Here is a 21,302-nt window from a genome sequence, read left to right as displayed (position 1 = left end):
TTATTCTTTCTCGTTCAGTCGCTGATATTTGGTGAATCCCAGGAACACCTGCTCCAGAGTCGTTTGCCCGAGCACATAGTCTTCGATTTCTAAGGTTCGTTTCGCTTGTTCCATTATTCCAAACATAGCCGACCATCGTATACCATGTGATGGGATTTGGTACGTTAGGGATTCCAAGTATTCCTCCCTGAAAAATAATTTTGTTCAGTTCATTTATTTGTTGTTGGGATAAATTAAACTTACTTGAGCTCAGAATTTGGGAATCTTTCCTCGATGAATGCCTTAATTTGATCCACCTTTACAGCATCGGTTTCGAAAAGTTTTCTTTTCAGTTTGATCGTGAGATGGAAACCGTTCGAAAATTTATTTTTCAAATGTTGTGTGGAGCCGAGACATTTGAATTCTCCATTAACCATTATGGCTAGCCGAGTGCATAGTGCTTCACATTCTTCCATACTGTGGGATGTTAGAATGATAGATTTTCCGGCGCCACGCTCTTTGCAAATAACATCCCACAGTTGTCGCTTTGCTCCCGGGTCCATTCCCGTGGTGGGTTCATCCAGATATACTACCGAAGGATTTCCCATTAGTGCAAGCGCCGTGCTCAGTTTTCGTTTGTTACCTCCACTGTACTGCTTAGTACGTTTGTCAATGTGCTTCAAAAAGTTCAAACTCTCTGCCAACTTCAAGCTGACCGAAGCTATTTCGCTTCGTGGTACTCCTCGAAGAAGCGCAAATATTTTCAACGTCTCCCTCCCGGTGATATCGTCAAGAAGAGCATCGAACTGTGGGCAATATCCTATCTGTCGGTGAACAGTTGTCATGTCAGTTTTCAAATTGTAACCGTTAACCCAGGCGTCTCCACCAGAAATATTCTCGTCCCCAGTCATCATTTTGAAAGTAGAGGTTTTTCCAGCTCCATTAACTCCCAACAAGCCGAAACATTGCGAGTGTTCAACAGAAACCGAAAGCTGATTTACAGCCAGGAAAGATTTGTAAAACTTCGTCAAATCTCGAAGTACCAGATTGGTTGCACCTATCTCAGCTTCAGTCATTCGGCTGACTCGTTCTTTTTCAGCTAGCACATCGGAATCGATATTGAGCGAAAGTTGAGGGGCTTCGTTTTTCCGCATATTGATTGATCCAAACAGTCGATATTCAATCACCATTAGCAGTATGAAGCATCCCACGCCAAGTGCAGTCATGAATAGCAAATTACGATTGATTCCGGTTGGTTCGAACGAAAATATTTGAACATCTGAAAATGAATTGAACGATTTATTGATAAATTGAAATGAAATATTAACTCATTTTACTACCGCAACAATTGGGAAACAATTTGCAGAGGAGTTCTTCTGTACATTGCGGAATTAATTGGCATTGGGAGTCACATATTTGCAGCGTTGTCGAAGCTATGTTGATGCTGCTTAGGGCATGACTGAGCGCGAACAGCGGGAATATCATAAAACCCCACTCCAGGCCACGTGCCACGTCTACCAGATCAAACCCATCAAATAGCAGCAGAAAAACTGCCATAAAGAATATGATTCCGGTAAATATGTTCAACAGCATAAGTTTCACGAAACCGCTGGCCGGAACATCGAATCGGAACGATAACAGATACGTTAGAGGCAGGAAAGCAAACCCGAAGACCATCAACACCAGAAATACGCGACCTGAAAACGAGTGAAATAATATCTTAAATTCATGTTTTTTATATTGATTTTGTATTGTATTTTCTTTTCTCCAGTGTACACCATTTTTAATAATTTTAGATAAACACTTCAGATATGGTCATGTATTGAAATCGTGGTCATTTATTTCTATGAGACCCCAGTTGTAACAACTGAAGCGTACAGTGGTTAGAGTCTCAAATCTTCTAAGCCAATGGTCATTAGATCGATTTCCGTACACACTCTTTCTTTGTGTAAAATGCTGTAGCTAGCCAACATAACTTCGAAAGATATACTCTTTAATGTTAAGGAAAATAATCTCTTATAAGAGACTTCAAGCTCCCTGAGATCCTAACTGTGTAATAGACTGCCCCAAATTTGTATGGGAAATTCAAAACCTGTGAAATGTTATGCGCTGCAGGCTAAAATTGATCCTAGGCCTAGTACAAGATCTCATGCCGATTTATTTATTTACATAGTATTCCGTCTCACGACATAACTTGACGAACATAATTCCTAAAATTCACTCGGTTCATAGCAACCGTTCTCCAATTTCTCGGGCACCCCACGTTCGCCAGATCACGCTCCACTTGGTCTAACCACCTCGCTCGTTGCGCCCCCGCTCGTCTTGTTCCTACCGGATTCGTAGCGAACACCTGTTTTGCAGGACAGTCGTCCGGCATTCTCGCAACATGTCCCGCCCAGCGTATCCGGCCAGCCTTCACCACCTTCTGGATACTGGGTTCGCCGTAGAGGCGCGCGAGCTCGTGGTTCATCCTTCGCCTCCACACTCCGTTCTCCTGTACGCCGCCAAAGATGGTTCTTAACACTCGTCGCTCGAATACTCCGAGTGTACGCAGGTCCTCCTCGAGCAATATCCATGTCTCGTGCCCGTAGAGAACAACCGGTCTAATGAGCGTCATATACAGGTTACACTTCGTGCGAGGGCTAAGTCTTCTCGACCGCAGTTGCTTGTGGAGTCCATAGTAGGCACGACTTCCGCTGATAATTCGCCTCCGGATCTCACGGCTGGTGTCATTGTCTGCGGTCACCAGTGAGCCGAGATAGACAAAGTCTTCGACTATCTCCAGCTCGTCGCCGTCGATCGTGACCTTGTTATTACTGGACAAGCGGGTTCGGTCGGTCTCGGATCCGCAGGCCAGCATGTACTTCGTCTTGGACGTATTAATCATCAACCCAATCCTTCCTGCTTCGCGTTTCAGTTTGCGGTAGATCTCCTCCACCGCCGCAGATGATCTGCCGACTATATCAATGTCATCGGCAAAGCAGATAAGTTGACTGGATCTGTTGAAAATCGTACCCCGCATTTCGCCCACCGCTCGTCGAATAACACCTTCTAGCGCCACGTTGAACATCTCATGCCGAATTTGAGCCAGATCGGATCACGGGAAGGGGTCGCTCAACAAGCCTGAAGTTTGTATGGGATTTTGAGACATTTTGTTCGGGAGAAACATGAAAATCCAGTTTTTCATCAATAACTTCAGTTCCCGTCGGCCGATTTCTTTCAAAAACGGTTTTTCTTGAAGCCTAAATTATGAAAAATATTTCATCCGAAGACTGCATATCGATGAGAGTTAAGATAAAAAAGTTATTAAGCTTCAAAAATCGGCTAACTTTTTTAAGGATGGTATTCATCACTGTTTATAAGTCGGGGGCGGTCGAACATATTGATGCCTCATTAACAGTGATGAATACCACCGCTAAAAAAGTTAGCCCACTTTTGAAGCCTAATAACTTTTTTATCTGAACTCTTATCGATAGTTTAGGCTTTAAGAAAATCCGTTTTTGAAAGAAATCGGCCGACGGGAACTAAAGTTATTGATGAAAAACTGGATTTTCATGTTTCTCCGAACAAAATGTCTCCATGGGAACTTCAGGCTCATTGAGCGACCCTTTCCCGTGATCCGATCTGGCCCAAATTTGGCATGAGATCTTGTACTAGGCCTAGGATCAATTTTAGCCTGCAGCGCATAAGTTTTTCAAAAGTCGGGTCATTTGGGGCACTCTACTGTGTAAGTTATGGTTTTTTTTTTTCTAAAGAGTCCATGAGTGTTATGTTAAATCTCTGATTCAAGCCTAAAAAGATCTAGCCAGTACCGGGTGTACACAATGTGTAGAGTTAAGAACCTTAGTTTTTTCTTACCCAATTGCTCAAAAGTGGACCACCCATCCTCCTGGAAAGCAGCCAACGTCGCGATATAGAACAAAACCGTGATGATGTATGTCATGTAGTCCCACAGGAACGATACCAACCAGAAGAAAAACACATTGACGCCACTGACGAACTGGAGCAACTTGGCCCGCGTTACCCGTTCCTTGATGTAAAACATCACATACAAAGCGGCCACAAACGCCATTGCAAATCCGGTATTGAAAGCCAACTGGAATCCCATATTGTTTCCAGCTTGAAGTTGCGTGAACTGTTCAGTTTAAGAGTATAATAATGTGTATTAAGTAAAAAGAACGTTTGGGCTACTAGCTCATACCCTTGTTTCCGGGCGGAACGGAAGTGGTTTGTTGGTCACCCTGATAGAACAGTCATCGCACACGGTACGAATGAGCGCATTGTAGAAGGTGCTGATAGCGAGCGGCGCCGTATGGAACCCCTGGGCATTGAACCAAATTGTTATGTTATCATTGGCAATGGTGGCCCCAGCAAGAAATTCGCTGTTCACCAGGGGTGAGTTTGCAAGTGTCTGCAAAATGTGGGCAAACAATAAAATTTTAATAATGAAAATAATGTATACTGTTGATTTCTAGTAATTACCTGTCTCAAAATGAAGCTGTTCATGTCTTCTGTTATTGTGAGCAGCCTCCGTTCGGTTCTGTGATTTCCGATAAAAAGTTTCTGGTACGCATTGATAAGAGCGGCATCAATCGAATCATTCTCTAGAACAGTCGTTGTGCGAACGTAATCGTCGAAGGAAATCAGCAAACTTGGCAGCCTGACGTTATCCGGAAATGAGCGTACTATAACAATAGTCATCACCACGAAGAAGATTGGAATAAATATCTGTACCAGCATCGATATCCAACTCCTGTAGGTCACAATTACCTTTTTAAGAAACATTGCGTGAATTTGATTCAGCTTCAGGTTGTATCCCGAAAGCAATTTGTCATGTTCTGCCATATTTATTGCAACTTTTGAACCGTTGCTTTCATGATATTGTTGTAAGTTATCATCTTCCAGATTGATCGGTTCTGATGAATTCGAATCGCTTCCAACTTTCAGAAAAACTTCTTCCAATGTTGTCAACGATATACCGTAACTATCTATTTTCAATGGTTCGGAATTATTTTCCAAATCTTGTAATAACGTAGGAAAAATATTGATAAAATTATCATCCAGTACATAGGAAAGCTCAGAACCGACCTCAGTATCTACCGTTATATTCGGGATATATTGATTCAGCAACTGTGTTACATTATTCGAGTTACAGTCGTCTCTTTTCACGCAGATCAATCGATAACCAACACCGAATCTTTTTTTCAGGAAGAACGAAGAACCAACTGCTTTCAATTCCCCGTCAGCCATAATGGCAATCCTATCGCCAAGTATATCTGCCTCGTCCATAAAATGTGTCGACAGCAAAATCGTTCGTCCCTTCTTTTCTTGTATAAGTAGATCCCACAAAGCCCGTCTTGCTGCAGGATCCATCCCGGAAGTAGGTTCGTCACACAGTACTACCTTGGATCCTCCACACAAGGCAACTCCGACGGCTAGCTTTCGTTTCATTCCTCCCGACAGTGTATGTGACTGAGAATTGATTTTATCTTCCAATTGCAACACTTTTACATAATGTTCAATTTCATCGTCAACATCTTTACTACTGATTCCTTTCAAGCGCGCAAAGAATTTTATATGTTCGGCGACCGTCATTTCATCGAATAGAACATTATGTTGAGGGCACAATCCCAAGGATTGTCGAGCGCTGTCGATGTTTGTTCTTATATCAAAATCGTTTATGTACGCTGCCCCAGAGCTTGGCGTAAGAACACCAGTTAACATCGACATGGTTGTAGTTTTTCCAGCGCCGTTATGTCCCAAAAGAACCGTTATTTGATCATCGAACATGTTCAGATGCAAACGCTTCACAGCTACCTTATTTTTACCGAATTCTTTTCTCAAACCTACAATTCTAACGCCTGCATGCTTACCGAGCGGATCAGGTTCTCGACTATCAGGATTCTCCATAACCCCATCAAACCCGTCGGAAATAACATCCACTCTATTCGTCCAATACCTAACGGTGAAAGGAAAATACCATGGCTGTGCAACACCAAACTCACCAGGTAAGACTTTTTCGACGTAGAGAGCAATCAGTAGATAAATCACAGAGTCTGCTAGCAACATCATCATCGTTGCCCCTACACTCAGATCATCGTCCACGGTGACCGGACTGAAGAGGTTGGACCACTGAACTCCGGCAGTGGTGCCCTCATGCCGCATCATCAACATAAACCCGAAGGACATTCCTGAATTGTGGAAAAGACATAGGGCCAGCTTGGCTCCCAGCGAAAGCGTATCGTAGTTCGAAAAAGCTATGTTGTACGGCATAACGAAAACAAACCACATCAAACCCGCTATCCCGGAGGCCGTGTTAGCTGAAATTGAAAAAAAAATCAATACCTTCTAGATTAATGAAACTTTTGATTATAATTTACGCACCTTTGGAGAAAAACGTGCTCATCATGAAACAGAAAGTGATTGTTGCAATCATGTATACCAGAAGGTACACCCAAACGACCGTCCAGCTTGCGTAGGTGAACACCGCCAGTTCTGTGTTGCTTGTGATGCTGACCTGAAAAACAAATCACTTCAGTTTTAACAACACCAGAACAGAGGTTGCAAAATTTCAATGCCGATTGGAGCAAACTTTATTCCGAAAGCGTGCTAAAAAGTGCATTGCGCCGAAAATGACACGTTGCCTTTGTAACAACTGGCATAAATACTCGAGCTCTCGAGCAAAACGATGCATTAAAGGGTGATACGGTCAAAATTTGGCCAATATCAACTTGACGTATTTCTTTCAATTTTGCATTTAAAAAACCTGAACACCCCTCATTTTGAAGGTGTGTATGTAGAATGTTGCTCCTATTTTGATTTTGGAATTCACTCTTTAGTTGTCAAAATGCCGTCCAAGGATGAAGAGCAGCGTATCCAAATTTTCCTCGCGCATCGCGAAAATCCGAGCTACTCGCACGCAAAGCTGGCAAAATCGCTAAAAGTTGCCAAATCATCCGTTACAAATGTAATTAAAGTGTTTGGGGAACGTTTGTCGACAGCCAGGAAGTCTGGATCGGCGGGAAATCGAAAACCGGAAGCCGCTGAGACGACAAACAGAGTTTAAAGCGATTGCGGTAGTTTCAAGCGAAACCCAAACCTCTCTCTCTGAGATGCCGCAAATAAGCTGGGTGTATCGTCGAGCCAAAAATGAGCCGGACTATCGACTTACAAGAAGGTAGTGACTCCAAATCGCGATGATAAACAAAATACGACGGCCAAAGCGCGATCCCGGAGGCTGTACACGACGCCGCTGACGAAGTTTGACTGCGTGGTAATGGACGACGAAACCTACGTCAAAGCCGACTACAAGCAGCTTCCGGGACAGGAGTTTTATACGGCAAAAGGAAGGGGAAAGGTAGCAGATATATTCAAGTACATGAAACTGTCAAAGTTCGCGAAGAAATATCTGGTTTGGCAAGTCATCTGTACCTGTGGCTTGAAAAGCAGCATTTTCATAGCTTCCGGGACTGTCAACCAAGAAATTTACGTGAAAGAGTGTTTGAATAAACGTCTACTGCCTTTCCTGAAGAAACACGGTTGTTCCGTACTGTTTTGGCCGGATTTGGCATCTTGCCATTACGGTTAAAAGGCCATGGAGTGATACGCCACAAAACACGTTCAGGTGGTTCCTAAGGACAAGAACCCGAGAACTCGAGCTCTAGTTGTGGCTGACCTGCTGACATCGAGAATAGACTCTCCCACGCTGCTGGAGGCTGTCCCTCTCAGTGTACGACCCCGAGGATTAAGAAACCAGCATTTGCAGCTCTACGTTCCCATTCGTCTGAACAACTATGGGGCCAAAAGCGCTTTTGTCGGAATCTTAAAAACTTTTAATCGTTTTTCTGCGCATTTCGACTTTGACGTTTCGAGAAATGTGTTCCGAAGGAAAATATTAGACGTGTCCAGAACTGTGTCGAGTGGATTTTAATTCTGATAAGGATTAAGTTATCATTCGGATCAACATGTGATCCGTAGATTTTTTATACAAATAAACAAATAAATAAACCCTCCCAACACGCCAGAGCTCCGCCCAATTGAGAAATACTGGGCTATTGTCAAGCGGAACCTAAAGAAGACCAAAAAAACTGCTAAGGACGAGCAGCAGTTCCAGGCAAACTGGCTTCTGCGGTGAAGAAGGTGGACAAGGTGGCTGTACAAAATCTGATGGCAGGGGTTAAGCGTATGGCTCGGCAATTCGGATTTGGAAAAGCGGAAGCCTAACTGAATATTTTTCCTGAATTTTATACTAGTTAAACTTGAAAAAGAAATTTAATTTGATATTTTAAATAAACGATTTCACCGATTTACATGCGTTTTCCCTTGATCAAATTTTGACCGTATCACCCTTTACAGCTGAATACAATCATTTAAGTGAAAAAAGTGCCAGGCATTTTTTAAATTGAAAAAAAAAAGCCGATGCAAAGCGAGGATCGATATCAAAATAACTTCTCAACTCGTTTTGCCAGCTACACCACTTTGCCATGTGTTCAACCTGGGTCAGTTGGAGAATGACGGTTAATTGTCATTGTGTTTTGAATTTTTTAAGCTTGCTTCTTGGCGCTTGGTCGGTGATTTTTTTTTAATCCTGTAAATCCTTTTAATCTTGTGTTGGGAATGAGAAAATGTTTTTTTACTCTATATCAAGAACTTAATCTTGCCGGCTTATAAACATGCGTTTACGCTCGTATGATTCATTCGAATTTATTTTTGCTTACAGCTGGGCTTGAAGCTGTGTGAGCTATGCCCCCTTATTCTGCGCCGCGCGTGAGGTGACGATAGTCGAGTCACCCGATTCCAGTAGTCACTTTAGGTGAGAAACGTCTTTTAGAATTAACTTTTTGAGTTATTATCCTAATCTAGTAGTCACCGTGAGTGACAAATCGTATGCTCTGTCACATCGGTTTCGGGAATAAGGTGACAAGACTCACGCGACTCCGACTCGACTCGACTATCGTCACCTCACGCGCGGCGCAGAATAAGGGGGATGGTTTTGAAATACGGAAATGTTTTTTTTTATTCCGTAGTTTTTCTAATACACACGCACAGGGCTCGTTCGATTCATTCGTTGGCTGCCTGGTACTTGACCGGTTATTTTTTGTCTTGTGATGGGATATGTTTCATTTGGTTACTTTCAAACATACACGCACCTTTATTTAAACTCAAAATTAAGTATGACCGAGGTTCAAAACATAGTTCGATTCTACGAACATAAAGTTAAGTAACCTTTTTCCTGCTTGCGATGGATCAAAACGGAGTTCGAACTGCGAACTCAAAATTGGTCCTTTTTTCCTTCGGCGAGGAAGCAAAGCTGAGTTCGACCTTGTGAACTAAAAATCGAACTCTCTTTGTTGGACTGAAAACACTTAGCGAGTTCACTTTGAACCGGAACAGCAACCAACGAACACGACGCCAAATTTTATCGTTCCGGAACTATTACCGGAAGACTATGGAGGAACTTCATAATGGAATGTCCACCGTGTCAGCGTAAAATTCTGTCCGTCATTGTTATCAAATGGTTAATGACTTGAAATTTCCGAAAACTTCCGTATGTTATTTACTTTCCGTGGGAAGTAACATCCGGAAGTTTTTTTTGACCCGGAGTGTCAAAACTTTCCACCGCTCTGTAATTGCAATGCAATGTACCGGAAGAGCAACATCCGGGTACAAAAATTTTTAACCATCTTTTAATTCCCTGAAAATAAACAACTCTCGAATAAAAAGGATAAATTTGAATTCGGCCGCCGAACTTAGTATTGAGTATGCCTATCAAAACTTAGTTTTGCGATTGCCCAATTGAACTCAAAGTTGAGAGCTGCCACTGAAGTGCTGTTTTGAACCAAAACTACTTAATTTTGAGTTTAAAAAAAGAGCGTGTATGCAATGCGGTTGCGCTGGGAGAGCAATGCCTGGCGGTCTCAGTTAGCTCTTGAAACTTTGCTTTTTCCCCAGGAATGGGTCAACCCAGAAGGGGCTGCCCAGCAACACCTAGTCCCTGGTCTAAAGCCACGGGGACTAATGGGTTTGGGCGCTCAAGGCCTCTTTTGTTCCTGGGTCTCAGGGCGTATGTTAGGCTGGGGGAGCTTTCGGATGGGAGGATTGTATTTCGGCGTATTCACGTTGGGATGCCACGCACACGAGGTCGGGATGGTAGCGGGGCACTCGGCTCACTCGGTCGAACGTCTTGATCGCCAGGCACCTGGCGACGCCTGAATGGCCAGGGGAGGAAGCGCGGTACCACGCACTTACGGCTGGGTTCGGTCTCTCTCTTGGGCTTGGATAGGCAACCCACACACGCGCCTTTGGGACCTCTCGGCTGGACCGTCGTCGCACCGGACGCAACGTATGGAAACGGATGGAATGGAAGAGGTGCGATACCACGCACCGCACTCACGGCTAATCGGTTCTGTCTCTCTCTCGGCTGGGATGGGACCAGACTGACAAAGCAACGCGTAGTGTAGGATCACACACACAAGGCTGATCGTCGTTTACGCTGCTGGCTTAACGCGCTTGCTTGGCGCACATCTCGGCTTCGGGATGCTGCTGACCAAAATATTCTAGCCACGCGTAGGGTGGTCACGCACACACTCTTGATCGCGACTCGAACGCCCTGGCGGCTGGCACACAAGAGCGGGTAAATCCAACCAACAAACGCGCTGGTTGGATTTTCGCACACGGGTTTGGTCGGTGTTGCCTGGGATGGCAATTCTCTGGCTTCGGTCTCGTTTCACCTCAGAACCACGCACTGCACGGCTAATCGATCGCCTCGGACCACTGCCTATCGATATCGGTCGATCGATAGGAATCCTCTTCTTCGAAACTTGTTTGGGATTCGCTTTGAGGAGCGCTTGCTGGAGACGTCTGATAACTTTCGCCGCCGGAAACCAAGAGCCTTGGTGATTTGTCTCGCCTCAGCAAGAAACCTCGGCTCGGCTCTCCTTGCGTTCTTCTAAAACGCGTGTATCTTGCGGCGTTGCGTTATAGGCTTACGCAAGTCGTCAAACCCATGTGCGGTTTGCTGTGTTCGCTGACCACGCTTTTGAATTCGAACTCGCCGTTTACTTTTTAAAGTATCTATTAACAAAATACTACCCTAACTCCAACCCATCAATAAATATAAGAATAATATTAAAGCAAAACAAAACAATGTTACCGAGTTGGCAACACTCTTGAACTGTAGGAAGGAAACTGTACCGAATGTCTTTTTACTTTTCCACTATTCGGCGATACTAATATTTGGCTGAATCTTCGTTCAATATTAAATTGAAAGATCTAGCACTAGATATGTTGGGTTTTTTAAAGATATAATTCGTCTCATTGACGCTACTGAGTAGGCTGCGGCCTTGAACGACGGGTGTGATTTTTTTTCGCTGCCAATTTTAACTCCTGGAGAAAAAATCATTTTTTCTTGTCATTTGTGCTGAAAATTTGTTCAAATGTTAGAAATTCTCAATCTGTTTTCAAGAACGCCCGGAACGATTACCACGACGTTAACAGCAGACAGTAGTGTCCTCTGCAACCAATGCAATCATTATCAGCAATGCTTCGGGAAGCAACATCAACGCTTCGCAACAGGCCAGTTTATTATTAGCTAGCTACAGCAGCCCTCGAATTCTTGATCAAGCCACGGGGATTTTGGTGAGAATGTGCCTCATGCGGCCGTTTTTGATTGGCTAGCAGAGCACAATTACGAAGAACCTCGAGTCGACTTTGACGAGGGGGTGACACTAATCAAGAAATCCAAAATACCGTGTAGTGTGTACCCGAAGAGGTGGTCGGCCAACAGGAAATGCTACTGCGGGATGTCTTGGGGCTCGAAGATCGTACGTGGTGAACCGGGTGGCAATGGTTGTGCCGAACCTTCAATTTCGGAACTCGTTGAACTTTGACGGGTTTCAAATGTTGCTGATCAATTGCTGTTGGAGGTGGGTGATGTTGGTCACTAGCAGTTTCTCAAACCCTTTCACACGTTGGTCAACCCCCGGTAAGTGCAAGAAGAGCAATTGTTGGCAACTGGCGGATTTGGCTGCAGGCTTGCCCGTTCCTGTCTTTTAAATATTCCCGGAAATTATCCCTTTCAACATGTATCCTTTTCAAATGAAAAAAAAAGGTAAGATGTAAAAAGTGTTTTTTTCCTATGTTCAAAATAGCTTAACTCTATTATGGGGTTCAGCGGGGGGTTGGACAGGACATCAAACGATCGGAAGCCTGATATACAATGGATTGTGGGTTCAAGCCAGCCGGAGTATCTCGACAAATTTAGAATCATGAGAAGGTTACTTAAGTTCCTTTTCAGAATTATTTATTTGTTTTGAACAGTTGGAAGGGAGTGAGATGAGTCAAACCTGTCCCAAGCCAGTGGTAACGGACCCCTTGGTTGTGCTGCAATTATTGTTGATGAGTTAGGCATGAACAATTTTTGAATATGCGATCGAGACTTCCCGTACTGCCTCGGGTCGAAAGACCTATCAGCCACTGGTGGGTTTTCATACATACATACATACATACATACAATTCGTCTCATTGACGCTACTGACTCGTGCATTGCGTTACATAAGCACAACATTTAAAATTCTAAGGGTTAATAATTAATCGATTCAAGATGCTCAACTCCATCCCAGAGATAGAAAATATCATACTAGAAGGAGCAAAATGTTTCCCCAGCTATCAACTGTCACTCCAATCAAAAGTGCAGGTGAGTCTCATAACTCGCATATAATAACGCGAGGTAGCTACCTCAATACATCAACTGCTGGTCGCAGTAGGCTCTTTCCCACAGGGGAAATGAACGTCTGGCCATTCCTCTTTCGACTTCACCTGTTGAGATTCTCAATTAGGTACCTCAAACTAGTCTATTCCAAAAAATTTTTAATTAATTATGCCACGCACGTAAACAGGTTGTGGCATAATTATAGGTCTAACATCTTTAAACATTGAATGTGTAATTCTTACATTCAGTGACAATATTGATTGTTGAAACAGCGAAGTAAGCCCATGGAGTGATTTATTACCTTTTGAAAGGCGATGTTTCTTCATTCGATTTTGACCTCGACAAATGTTGAAGGAGTTCAAAGCTAACGCACCGCATGTGTTCTGCCTGTTTCAAATATTTTTACCGTAATTTAATATCATTACCCTTGAAATGCTTGGAATTCAACAACTGCTTTAGTGCCTATTCAACAAATTTAAAATTCAAATAGAGTATTGGCTAGTTTTTAAAGTTCAAAATATACTTACACACAATAACACAGTTATGAGCGAAATTGAAACCAACAGCAGAATGAGTGATTTAACAAACCAAGCGGTCCAGTGCAGCCACGTGGATAAACCCATGATCTTCATAGCTTCCTTCAGTTGACGTTCTTTTTCGACGGCAATGTATTTCACGGTGTTGATACAAGAATAGAAAAACGCTACTATGATGATAAGCGGTAGCAGATTTTCCAAGCCCAACAACAGTGGATCGCTGTAGAATGGGGGATATGGATAGCGCTGAAATTAAAATTGAATAGGTTAGTATCACTCTAATCTAAATTAAAGAAAACCTTACCCTCAAATAAGTCGGCAACGGTTCGAAGTCAGACGCGTGCTCCATGATGATGGCTTGCGATATGGCACTCTGAAACTGGGCAAACGTTTCGTTGTAGTAGTTGGCCGGATAGCCGGCATCATCTCGAAAGGGATTTCTCGGTCCCGGTGTGTCAAACGGTGGGAAGAATCGGTTGGTTTGCCAATGGTTCCAGAAGGCACTGTCCACCGATCTAAAGGTTCGCATTTCCGCCGGATAGCGCAGGGCAAATTCTGCAGAGTGCGGAATTTGACCAGCGCTCTGAAAAGTATTACAAGTGAAGATAATTTTAAATACTTTCAATGATGAGCGTTAAAGACGAGTTTTGCTTTAGATTACTAAGTATAATATAACTCGTATTTGGATTCTAACTTCTCAGACTGAATCCTGAATTCGAGATCTAAACATAGATTTTATCTGATTTCTTAGCTTGTCCTTCAATGTTGTTCATTAGGTATTTTGAATTTCAATCTGTGGATTTGAATCAGGTTTCAATAATCAATTTTGGTACTCTATATGTTATCTTCCCCTGAATTTTGAAAGAATTTTAAATCAGGTAATAAAAATTTCTGATGAAAATAAAAATTTGTGAATCAAATTTCTACATTTTTGGGACGGATGAGGGTTAAGGACCGCAAATTCAGTATCTTTGAATCCGAGAGAAAGTTATTTTATAAAATACAATTTCATGATTAAATTTATAACATTCGAGTAACGCTTCTGATCGTATCACATTCGTGGCAAGCGAAAAAACAAATATTTAGTTCGCGCTTTTGTAGCCTATTTTTGACAGTTTTGGTACGATTCCAGCTGATGGAAATTTAAACAAATTTTAAGTAGGTCACGTAGTCTCTGTGTGAAAACTTTATTGTTCGAAAATTAACATCGCTAATTTTTGCACCATTCGACAGCTGGGACATTTCTCTTTCATTTGAGCCCAAATTTGAAATAATCCATCGGGGGTTCTAGAAAAATTTGTTTTTTCGAAGATTTTTTTACCTTTTTAATTATTTTTTTAAAGACAAAATCATTCTAATCACTGTGAAAACGCTTGTCTTATCTTTAGCGTTAATCCAACTCCATATGTCAATAACATGATTTCCCTGGCTACAATTTTGTACTAGACATCAAAGTGATGCAAATTAAGAGAAAAGAGTTGTAATGTGACAAACAGAGTGATTATTATTCAATTTGAAAAATCTAATAAAACTTCTCGTCACTGATTGTACCAACACCAGAAACAGTATTCTACCAACTTAGTTATTGATTGTAGAGTGTTTATCGTTTATCAACTTGGTTTTACTGTGAAAAAAATGTCCCTCCCTTTTCTTGAAAATTTAGTGATATATATTTTGAGCTAAGTTAGTGTGGGAACTTCATGAACAAATATGCGGGACTAGGAAACAAATTTCACTTACTTCCTACATTTAAGCCCAAATTTTAAATTATCCACCTGGATTTCAAAACCAAATATACTTTTCACTTTTCATTGACATAAAACCTTAAACACGGGTACCAAAAGGATGATAAAGTGTCATATATAAATCTAAAAAAAATCAACCTATTGTTTATGTTTGATTGCATGAATAAGATTACAAAATCTCAACATCAACTTTATTTTCAACAATTTTAAATGGTTGATTTGATGTTACACGATTATCTGAAAATATTCTCTCAATTCACTCTAAGTTGTCAGATCTTAAAACATTAGATTTAAAAAATTTTGCATTTGTTCAAATTAATGATTTTTTTAAAAATTTCTTAGATACAATTATAAAATAATAAAAATTAATTCAAATTTTCAATAAATTGGACAAAAGCTAGCTCGCTGCAAACTTGTATATAATCTACATTGCACAAAAACAAAAAAAAAAAGCGAGAAAATTTAGATAAAACATTTGAAAAAGTTTCGTAAACATCAGCTGATTATTCTCATCTTCAACAGTTTGGCTTTCGCTCTTTCAACTGTTTGAATTTTCGAAAAAAAGTATCAAATTATTGTTTGAAAAGCTTTAAACTTTATTTATTCCCCACTTCCGGATTTTTAGAAAAATCGGAATGACAAAAACAGAATTTGATATTTGTTCCGGAATAATAAAAGCCCATTAATGCTCATTACTTCAATTAATCCTGATCAAATTTATGCAAAAGATAGATTTTTTAATGTAAATAAGCCATCTTGAACATTTAAACACTCTACAATCAATAACTAAGTTGGTAGAATACTGTTTCTGATGTTGGTACAATCAGTGATGAGAAGTTTTATTAGATTTTTCAAATGAAATGAACCACTCTGTTTGTAACATTACAACTCTTTTCTCTTAATTTGTACCATTTTGAAGTCTTTTTCAAAGTTGTACCCAGGGAAATGTCTTATTAAATCATGTTATTGACATATAGAGTTGGATTAACGCTAAAGGTAAGACGAGTGTTTTCTCAGTGATTAGTATAATTTTGTCCTTGACACTCCTCGTCTAAAACCGCTATATCTCTCTTGTTTCTCAACCGATTTTTACAAAATTTATAGTTTCGGAAACCTCGTAATGGAACTCAAGTTTGTAACTCAAAAATCTCAGACATTATTCACCTATAACACTTAAGATCATGATCGCAAAAAAAGTAAAAAAGTGATGTGAAAACCGTACTTTTCAATCAATGAACCATTAAAATTGTTTAAACCACACGATATAAATTTGGAAAGAGGATTGAAAAGTTTACGTGATTTTGCACATTTTTGCAAAACACAGAATTTTTTACGAACTTTCAAAGGTTGCTGTGTTTCGTCAATCTACATTTTTTTTTTAATTCTCCTTGAATTGTTCTATTTGTATAAAGTATCGCAGCGCTTACGTAATTATACCACTAGAATCGGTATAATACTGGCTTTCTGATAAATGTAAATTTATTGCGGAAATATTGAGTCAATATACTCAAAATCCAATGCAAATTTGAATTTAAGTTGAAGAAAATCTGAGAAACTGCAAATTGACAAAAAATAAAAAAAAAACAGCTACCTATGAAAATTTGTCAAAAATTCTGTTTCGTATTTTGACAATCTTAAATTGCAAAAATGTGCCAAATTACGTCATCTTTTCACTCCTCTTTCAAAATTCATCTTGTGTGACTTAAGCAATTTTGGTGGTTCATGAGTTAAAGAGTACGGTTTTTACAAAACTTTTTTTCTTTTGTTGTGGTCATGATCTTGAAGAAAATTAAAAAAAAAATTATAGTGTGCAACGTATAGCTTTCTTGGACACTGAGTGTTTTTTTTTTTAAATTTTGTGGCTGATCTACAGTCTTTTTCCGAAGCATGTTTTTTCAGTTTTTTTTTCCTTAAACGTTGAATAATGGAATAATGTCTGAGAATCATATTTGAGTTACATTACATGGTTTCCAAAACTATGAATTTTGTAAAATCGGTTGAGAAACAAGGGAGATATATTGGTTTTAGTCAGTAGTGTCAAGTTGACACTCTAGCTCGGAACTGTAACGGGTAAAAAATTTCTGGTATGGATGAGGGTTAATCTAGACGTAATTTCACAAACATACATCATTCGAAGATACCATAAAGATACGAATAACGGTAGGGTAAGAAAGGGGTATGTACATATGTCAATCTCAAATACTTATTCTATATTCATATTGAGTTTGAGCTCTGAAGCTACATTTGAAAAATCTATATTTTGAAATCTGAATTTTGCTGTATCCAAATTCGAACTTGGTTTTCGTTTTAAAGTATCTGTTTTCCAGTTTCAAATCTAGTTTCTTGTTCGAGCTTTAATTCGTTCTTGTGTAATCAATGTTCTTTAATTCAATTACTCTGCCTATGTTTTTTCAGTTTTGAATATGAAACTATTACTATTATTACTCACCCGATAACTTTCGGGAAACTGCACCCCAACTATGTAGTTATTCCTCTGAAGTTCCACTTCCATCGTGGTTGCATTGTCAAAGGACATGTACAGCATATTCGGAAAGTCCAAAAGATTGATAGCATTTTCGACAACCCTCTCCAAAACCTTTGACTGTGGAAATATTGCAACCGTTGGATTGACGTTAGGGAACGCATACAATCTGAAAACAAAATTGAAACTGTTTACTTCACCGTATGCAATTTGTAATTTGACGATTTGTATACCTTACAAATGCAGCACTACTTAAATCAAGCGGGCGAAAAATAAAATTTTCCTTAAACTGTTCCGCATCCACTAGACCACGAACTAGAATCAACAAAGTGGCAGCGACAACCGGAATCAAAACTTCAAAAAACGTTTGAAAATAGTGCCGTTTTGAGATGATCCAATTTTTCCACAGCAGCAGTAAAAATTTGTCCCACGCAGATGTTGCCATTTTCCAATCAGTGTACAGGTGATTACTGAAACAGATTCACGTTTTTTATGCGTTGTAATCGGAAGTTTCTGGCAAAAAAAAAGATTCGTCACTGGTAGCACCAGATTTTTGTTTTCGGCAGCAATGCCGCGACGCCCGACGGTCGTAAAGATTGTAAATCCTTTGATAACGATAAATAACTGATGACGTTCGGCACGCAATGAAGTTGTTCCTGTTCACGAAATCTATGTCACTTCGCATACTGGTGTTCGCACACCTGGACTAATATAAAGTGTGATGTCAATTGTAGGAAGCCCAACATACCTACTAATTTAATAGTTCAAGCACATGCTTCACAAGGGCAGGGCTATTTTATGGGGTGAATTCACGGTCAACCCTCCTCCTATCGATCCAGATATTATACACACGTTTTTCACCGAACAACGGTTACTGTTAGCGCCACACTCAGCAAAGTTCAAGTTGAAGTTCAACGAAAGTTTCCGGGATTTTTGAACCGAAGCCGATTGTTGCTGCTGCTTTTCCACCAAAAGTTCGACACTGACTGTTGAATAGGCAAAACTTGGATCGAATCATTAGGAATATTATCTACAAAACTGGCATTTATATCAGAGATTGATAAATAAATAACGAAGCATTTTATCGAACACCCATGGGTGTACGGTGGGAATTTCATTCACGAAGGCAAAAGAAATACTGTCTTTTTTTCCTACTTACCAGGAGAATCATACACGAAGATGATTCATTCTTCAATTTTAATGTGATAAGTTTTGTTTTGGTTGATAGCAAATTACTATCAATACCAGCCTCATCGGCATGGTTTTGCAGTCTCAAGTGGACAGACATACATACTCGTTCCATTTGACAATAATTAGGTTATTCAGGGGTCATTTTTTTCTTAAATAAAAGCTTTTTCAAGTGAGCTTAATGAGAAATTCTCGTGATTTACCATATCTAGAGTTTTCGTTTTTTTTCCACTGGCACAGTGGCAAACTTTTACAAACAAACAAAACTACTTCTACGTATTGACACCGCTTGCTTTAAGTTCAAAACTCATGCAAAACTGGTGGACTGCTAGGTGGATAAACGAATACGATGGCAGCAGTTAGTGCAAAACTCGTAGCAAATAAATTTGCTTCTGCCAAAGTTTTTTCTTTAAATCATGAATGTCAACCTTTTTATTTGTTTATACAGCATATAGCTTTCTTTGTCGCATGCAAATGCATTCTTTTTTAGATTGATAATTGTAGACTTATCATAGTTCTGACTTGATCTTTCACATGACAAAGGGATCTATCATGACTTCATGACATATAAACAGATCGCTTAAATGCCACCCAAAATAGCTAATCATTGCTCATCATGGGTTATGTTTGCAAAAACGTTCACGTGCCAGGGCAGTGCTAGGCTTTTCGGGAGCACCCATAATAAGTAGGCTAGCGAACGGTAGACAATGTGCAACTCGAGACCCCATACACCCAACCTTCGGGTAGTGGTCATATCACCTCTTGTCTGCAACTCCGATTCTCTACCTCCCCGTGGTGCTAGCTGGGGTGCGAGCAACCTTAGCGGAGATCGGGTACCCAACCCCGGTGGATGCTTTGGTCGCATGCAAACTGAGTCAGGGGGCTTCGTACGCGTCTGTTCTCCATGTCAGCGGCGGCGTGCGAAGTGCAACAACGTCCTGATGGTGTTCGGGACCCAAAACAGCAACATCACGACGGTCCTCCTGCGAGATAGTGGGGTTAGCTGCGGGCCTTGCGAGACCGTGACTACAAAAAACATAAGCAACGAACAACGAACAACAAATTTCGGATGGAAATCGGCAAAGACCCACGCGACGAAAAGGGACTAGCGATTGGAAACTTGGAACATGGAACTGCCGATCTCTAAATTTTGTGGGCAGTACCCACGTGCTCTCCAACGAATTGAAGAGCCGCTAATTCGACATCGTAGCGCTGCAGGAGGTATGCTGGAAGGGCTCCACGGTACGAACGTACCCAGATGGTCGTGCCATCTACCAGAGCTGCGGCAACACACACGAGCTTGGAACAGTGTTTATAGTGATGGGAAAAATGCAAAAGCGCGTGATCGGGTGGTGGCCGATCAACTCACGAATGTGCCGGTTGAGAATCAAGGGCCGGCATCATCAACGTGCACAGCCCTCACCTCGGAAGTACCGGTGACGACAAAGACGAATTTTACGCGCAGCTGGAGCGTGAATACGACCGTTGCCCAAAACATGATATCAAGATCGTCATCGGGGATTTCAACGCTCAGGTCGGCCAGGAGGAGGAATTTAAACCGACAATTGGAAGGTTCAGTGCGCACCAGCTGACCAACGAAAACGGCCTCAGACTGATAGATTTCGCCGCCTCCAAACGAATGGCCGTACGTAGTACCTTTTTCCAGCACCGCCTCCCACACAAGTACACCTGGAGATCACCGTACCAAACGCAATCACAGATCGACCACGTTTTGATTGACAGCCGGCACTTCTCGGACATCATCGACGTCAGATCCTGGAGTGGAGAACATGGAGTCAGACCACTATCTGGTGATGGTGAAGATGCGCCCAAAACTCTCGGTAGTGAACAACACACGCAACTGGCGCCTCGAAGCAACCTGAGGTCGCGGCAGACTACGCGCAATCGGTCGAAGCAGCGCTGCCGGCAGAGGGCGAGCTTAATGAAGCCCCTCTCGAGGACTGTTGGGATACCATCAAGACAGCCATCAACAGTGCTGCGAAGAACGTCATCGGTTATGTGGAGCGAACTCGACGGAACGACTGGTTCGACGAGGAGTGTAGGAGGGTGATAGACGAAGAGAATGCCGCGCGGGCGGCGGTAGTGCAAAGAGGCACCCGTCGAAATGTGGAAAATCACCGACACCGGAAGAAGCAGCGAGTCCGAATTTTCCAAGAGAAAACGCGCCGCCTGGAGGAGGAGGATCTCGAGGAGCTGGAGCAGCTGCATCGTTCCCAAGAAACACGAAAGTTCTATCAGAAACTCAACGCATCCCGCAAAGGCTTCGTGCCACAAGCCGAAATGTGCCGGGATAAGGACGGAGGCATCCTGACGGACAATCGTGAGGTGATCAAAAGGTGGAAGCAGCACTTCGATGAACACCTGAACGGCGCACATGCAGGAGATCAAGACGGTGGGGGAAGGTACATCGCCGGCGTAGCCAACGACGTAGAGGAGCCAATCCCAACGATGAGTGAAGTTAAGGAAGCCATTCACCAGCTGAATAGAAACAAGTCGGCTGGGAAGGATGGCATCGCAGCTGAACTCATCAAAATGGGCCCGGACAAGTTGGCCGATTGCCTACACCGGTTGATAGTCCGGATCTGGGACATATAACAGCTACCGGAGGAGTGGAAAGAGGGGGTAATATGCCCCATCTACAA

At 41.7% G+C, this 21,302-nt stretch overlaps 1 protein-coding gene across 1 annotated transcript; it reads right to left on the bottom strand.

Annotated features, from left to right (window-relative positions):
* On the bottom strand, positions 1–18,562 carry LOC129748519 (phospholipid-transporting ATPase ABCA3-like). Its single transcript, XM_055743167.1, has 12 exons — positions 18,200–18,562; positions 17,685–17,964; positions 17,419–17,620; positions 13,529–13,807; positions 13,216–13,470; positions 6,364–6,496; positions 4,462–6,299; positions 4,181–4,390; positions 3,838–4,114; positions 1,320–1,676; positions 244–1,258; positions 1–187 (listed from the first exon to the last, which is right to left on the bottom strand). Exons 2-12 carry the CDS (start codon positions 17,894–17,896, stop codon positions 1–3), a joined length of 4,965 nt encoding a protein of 1,654 aa, XP_055599142.1. The 5' UTR covers positions 17,897–17,964; positions 18,200–18,562.
* Between the last annotated feature and the right edge of the window lie 2,740 nt (positions 18,563–21,302).

The sequence above is a fragment of the Uranotaenia lowii genome, chromosome 2 (genome assembly GCF_029784155.1).
Source record: "Uranotaenia lowii strain MFRU-FL chromosome 2, ASM2978415v1, whole genome shotgun sequence".
Taxonomy (NCBI): domain Eukaryota; kingdom Metazoa; phylum Arthropoda; class Insecta; order Diptera; family Culicidae; genus Uranotaenia; species Uranotaenia lowii.
Note: the sequence above shows the minus strand (reverse complement) of the source record. Positions and strands in the feature narration are given on the sequence as shown.

Bases quoted from the DNA above. Each gene is read 5' to 3' on its own strand.
- LOC129748519 (XM_055743167.1), bottom strand. From the start codon at position 17,896: ATGGCAACATCTGCGTGGGACAAATTTTTACTGCTGCTGTGGAAAAAT. The intron at 13,808-17,418 runs GTGAGTAATAAT...AATACTTTTCAG, and splicing joins AGTTTCCCGAAAGTTATCGG to AGCGCTGGTCAAATTCCGCA. The intron at 1,677-3,837 runs GTAAGAAAAAAC...ACTCGTTTTCAG, and splicing joins GTCCACTTTTGAGCAATTGG to GTCGCGTATTTCTGGTGTTG.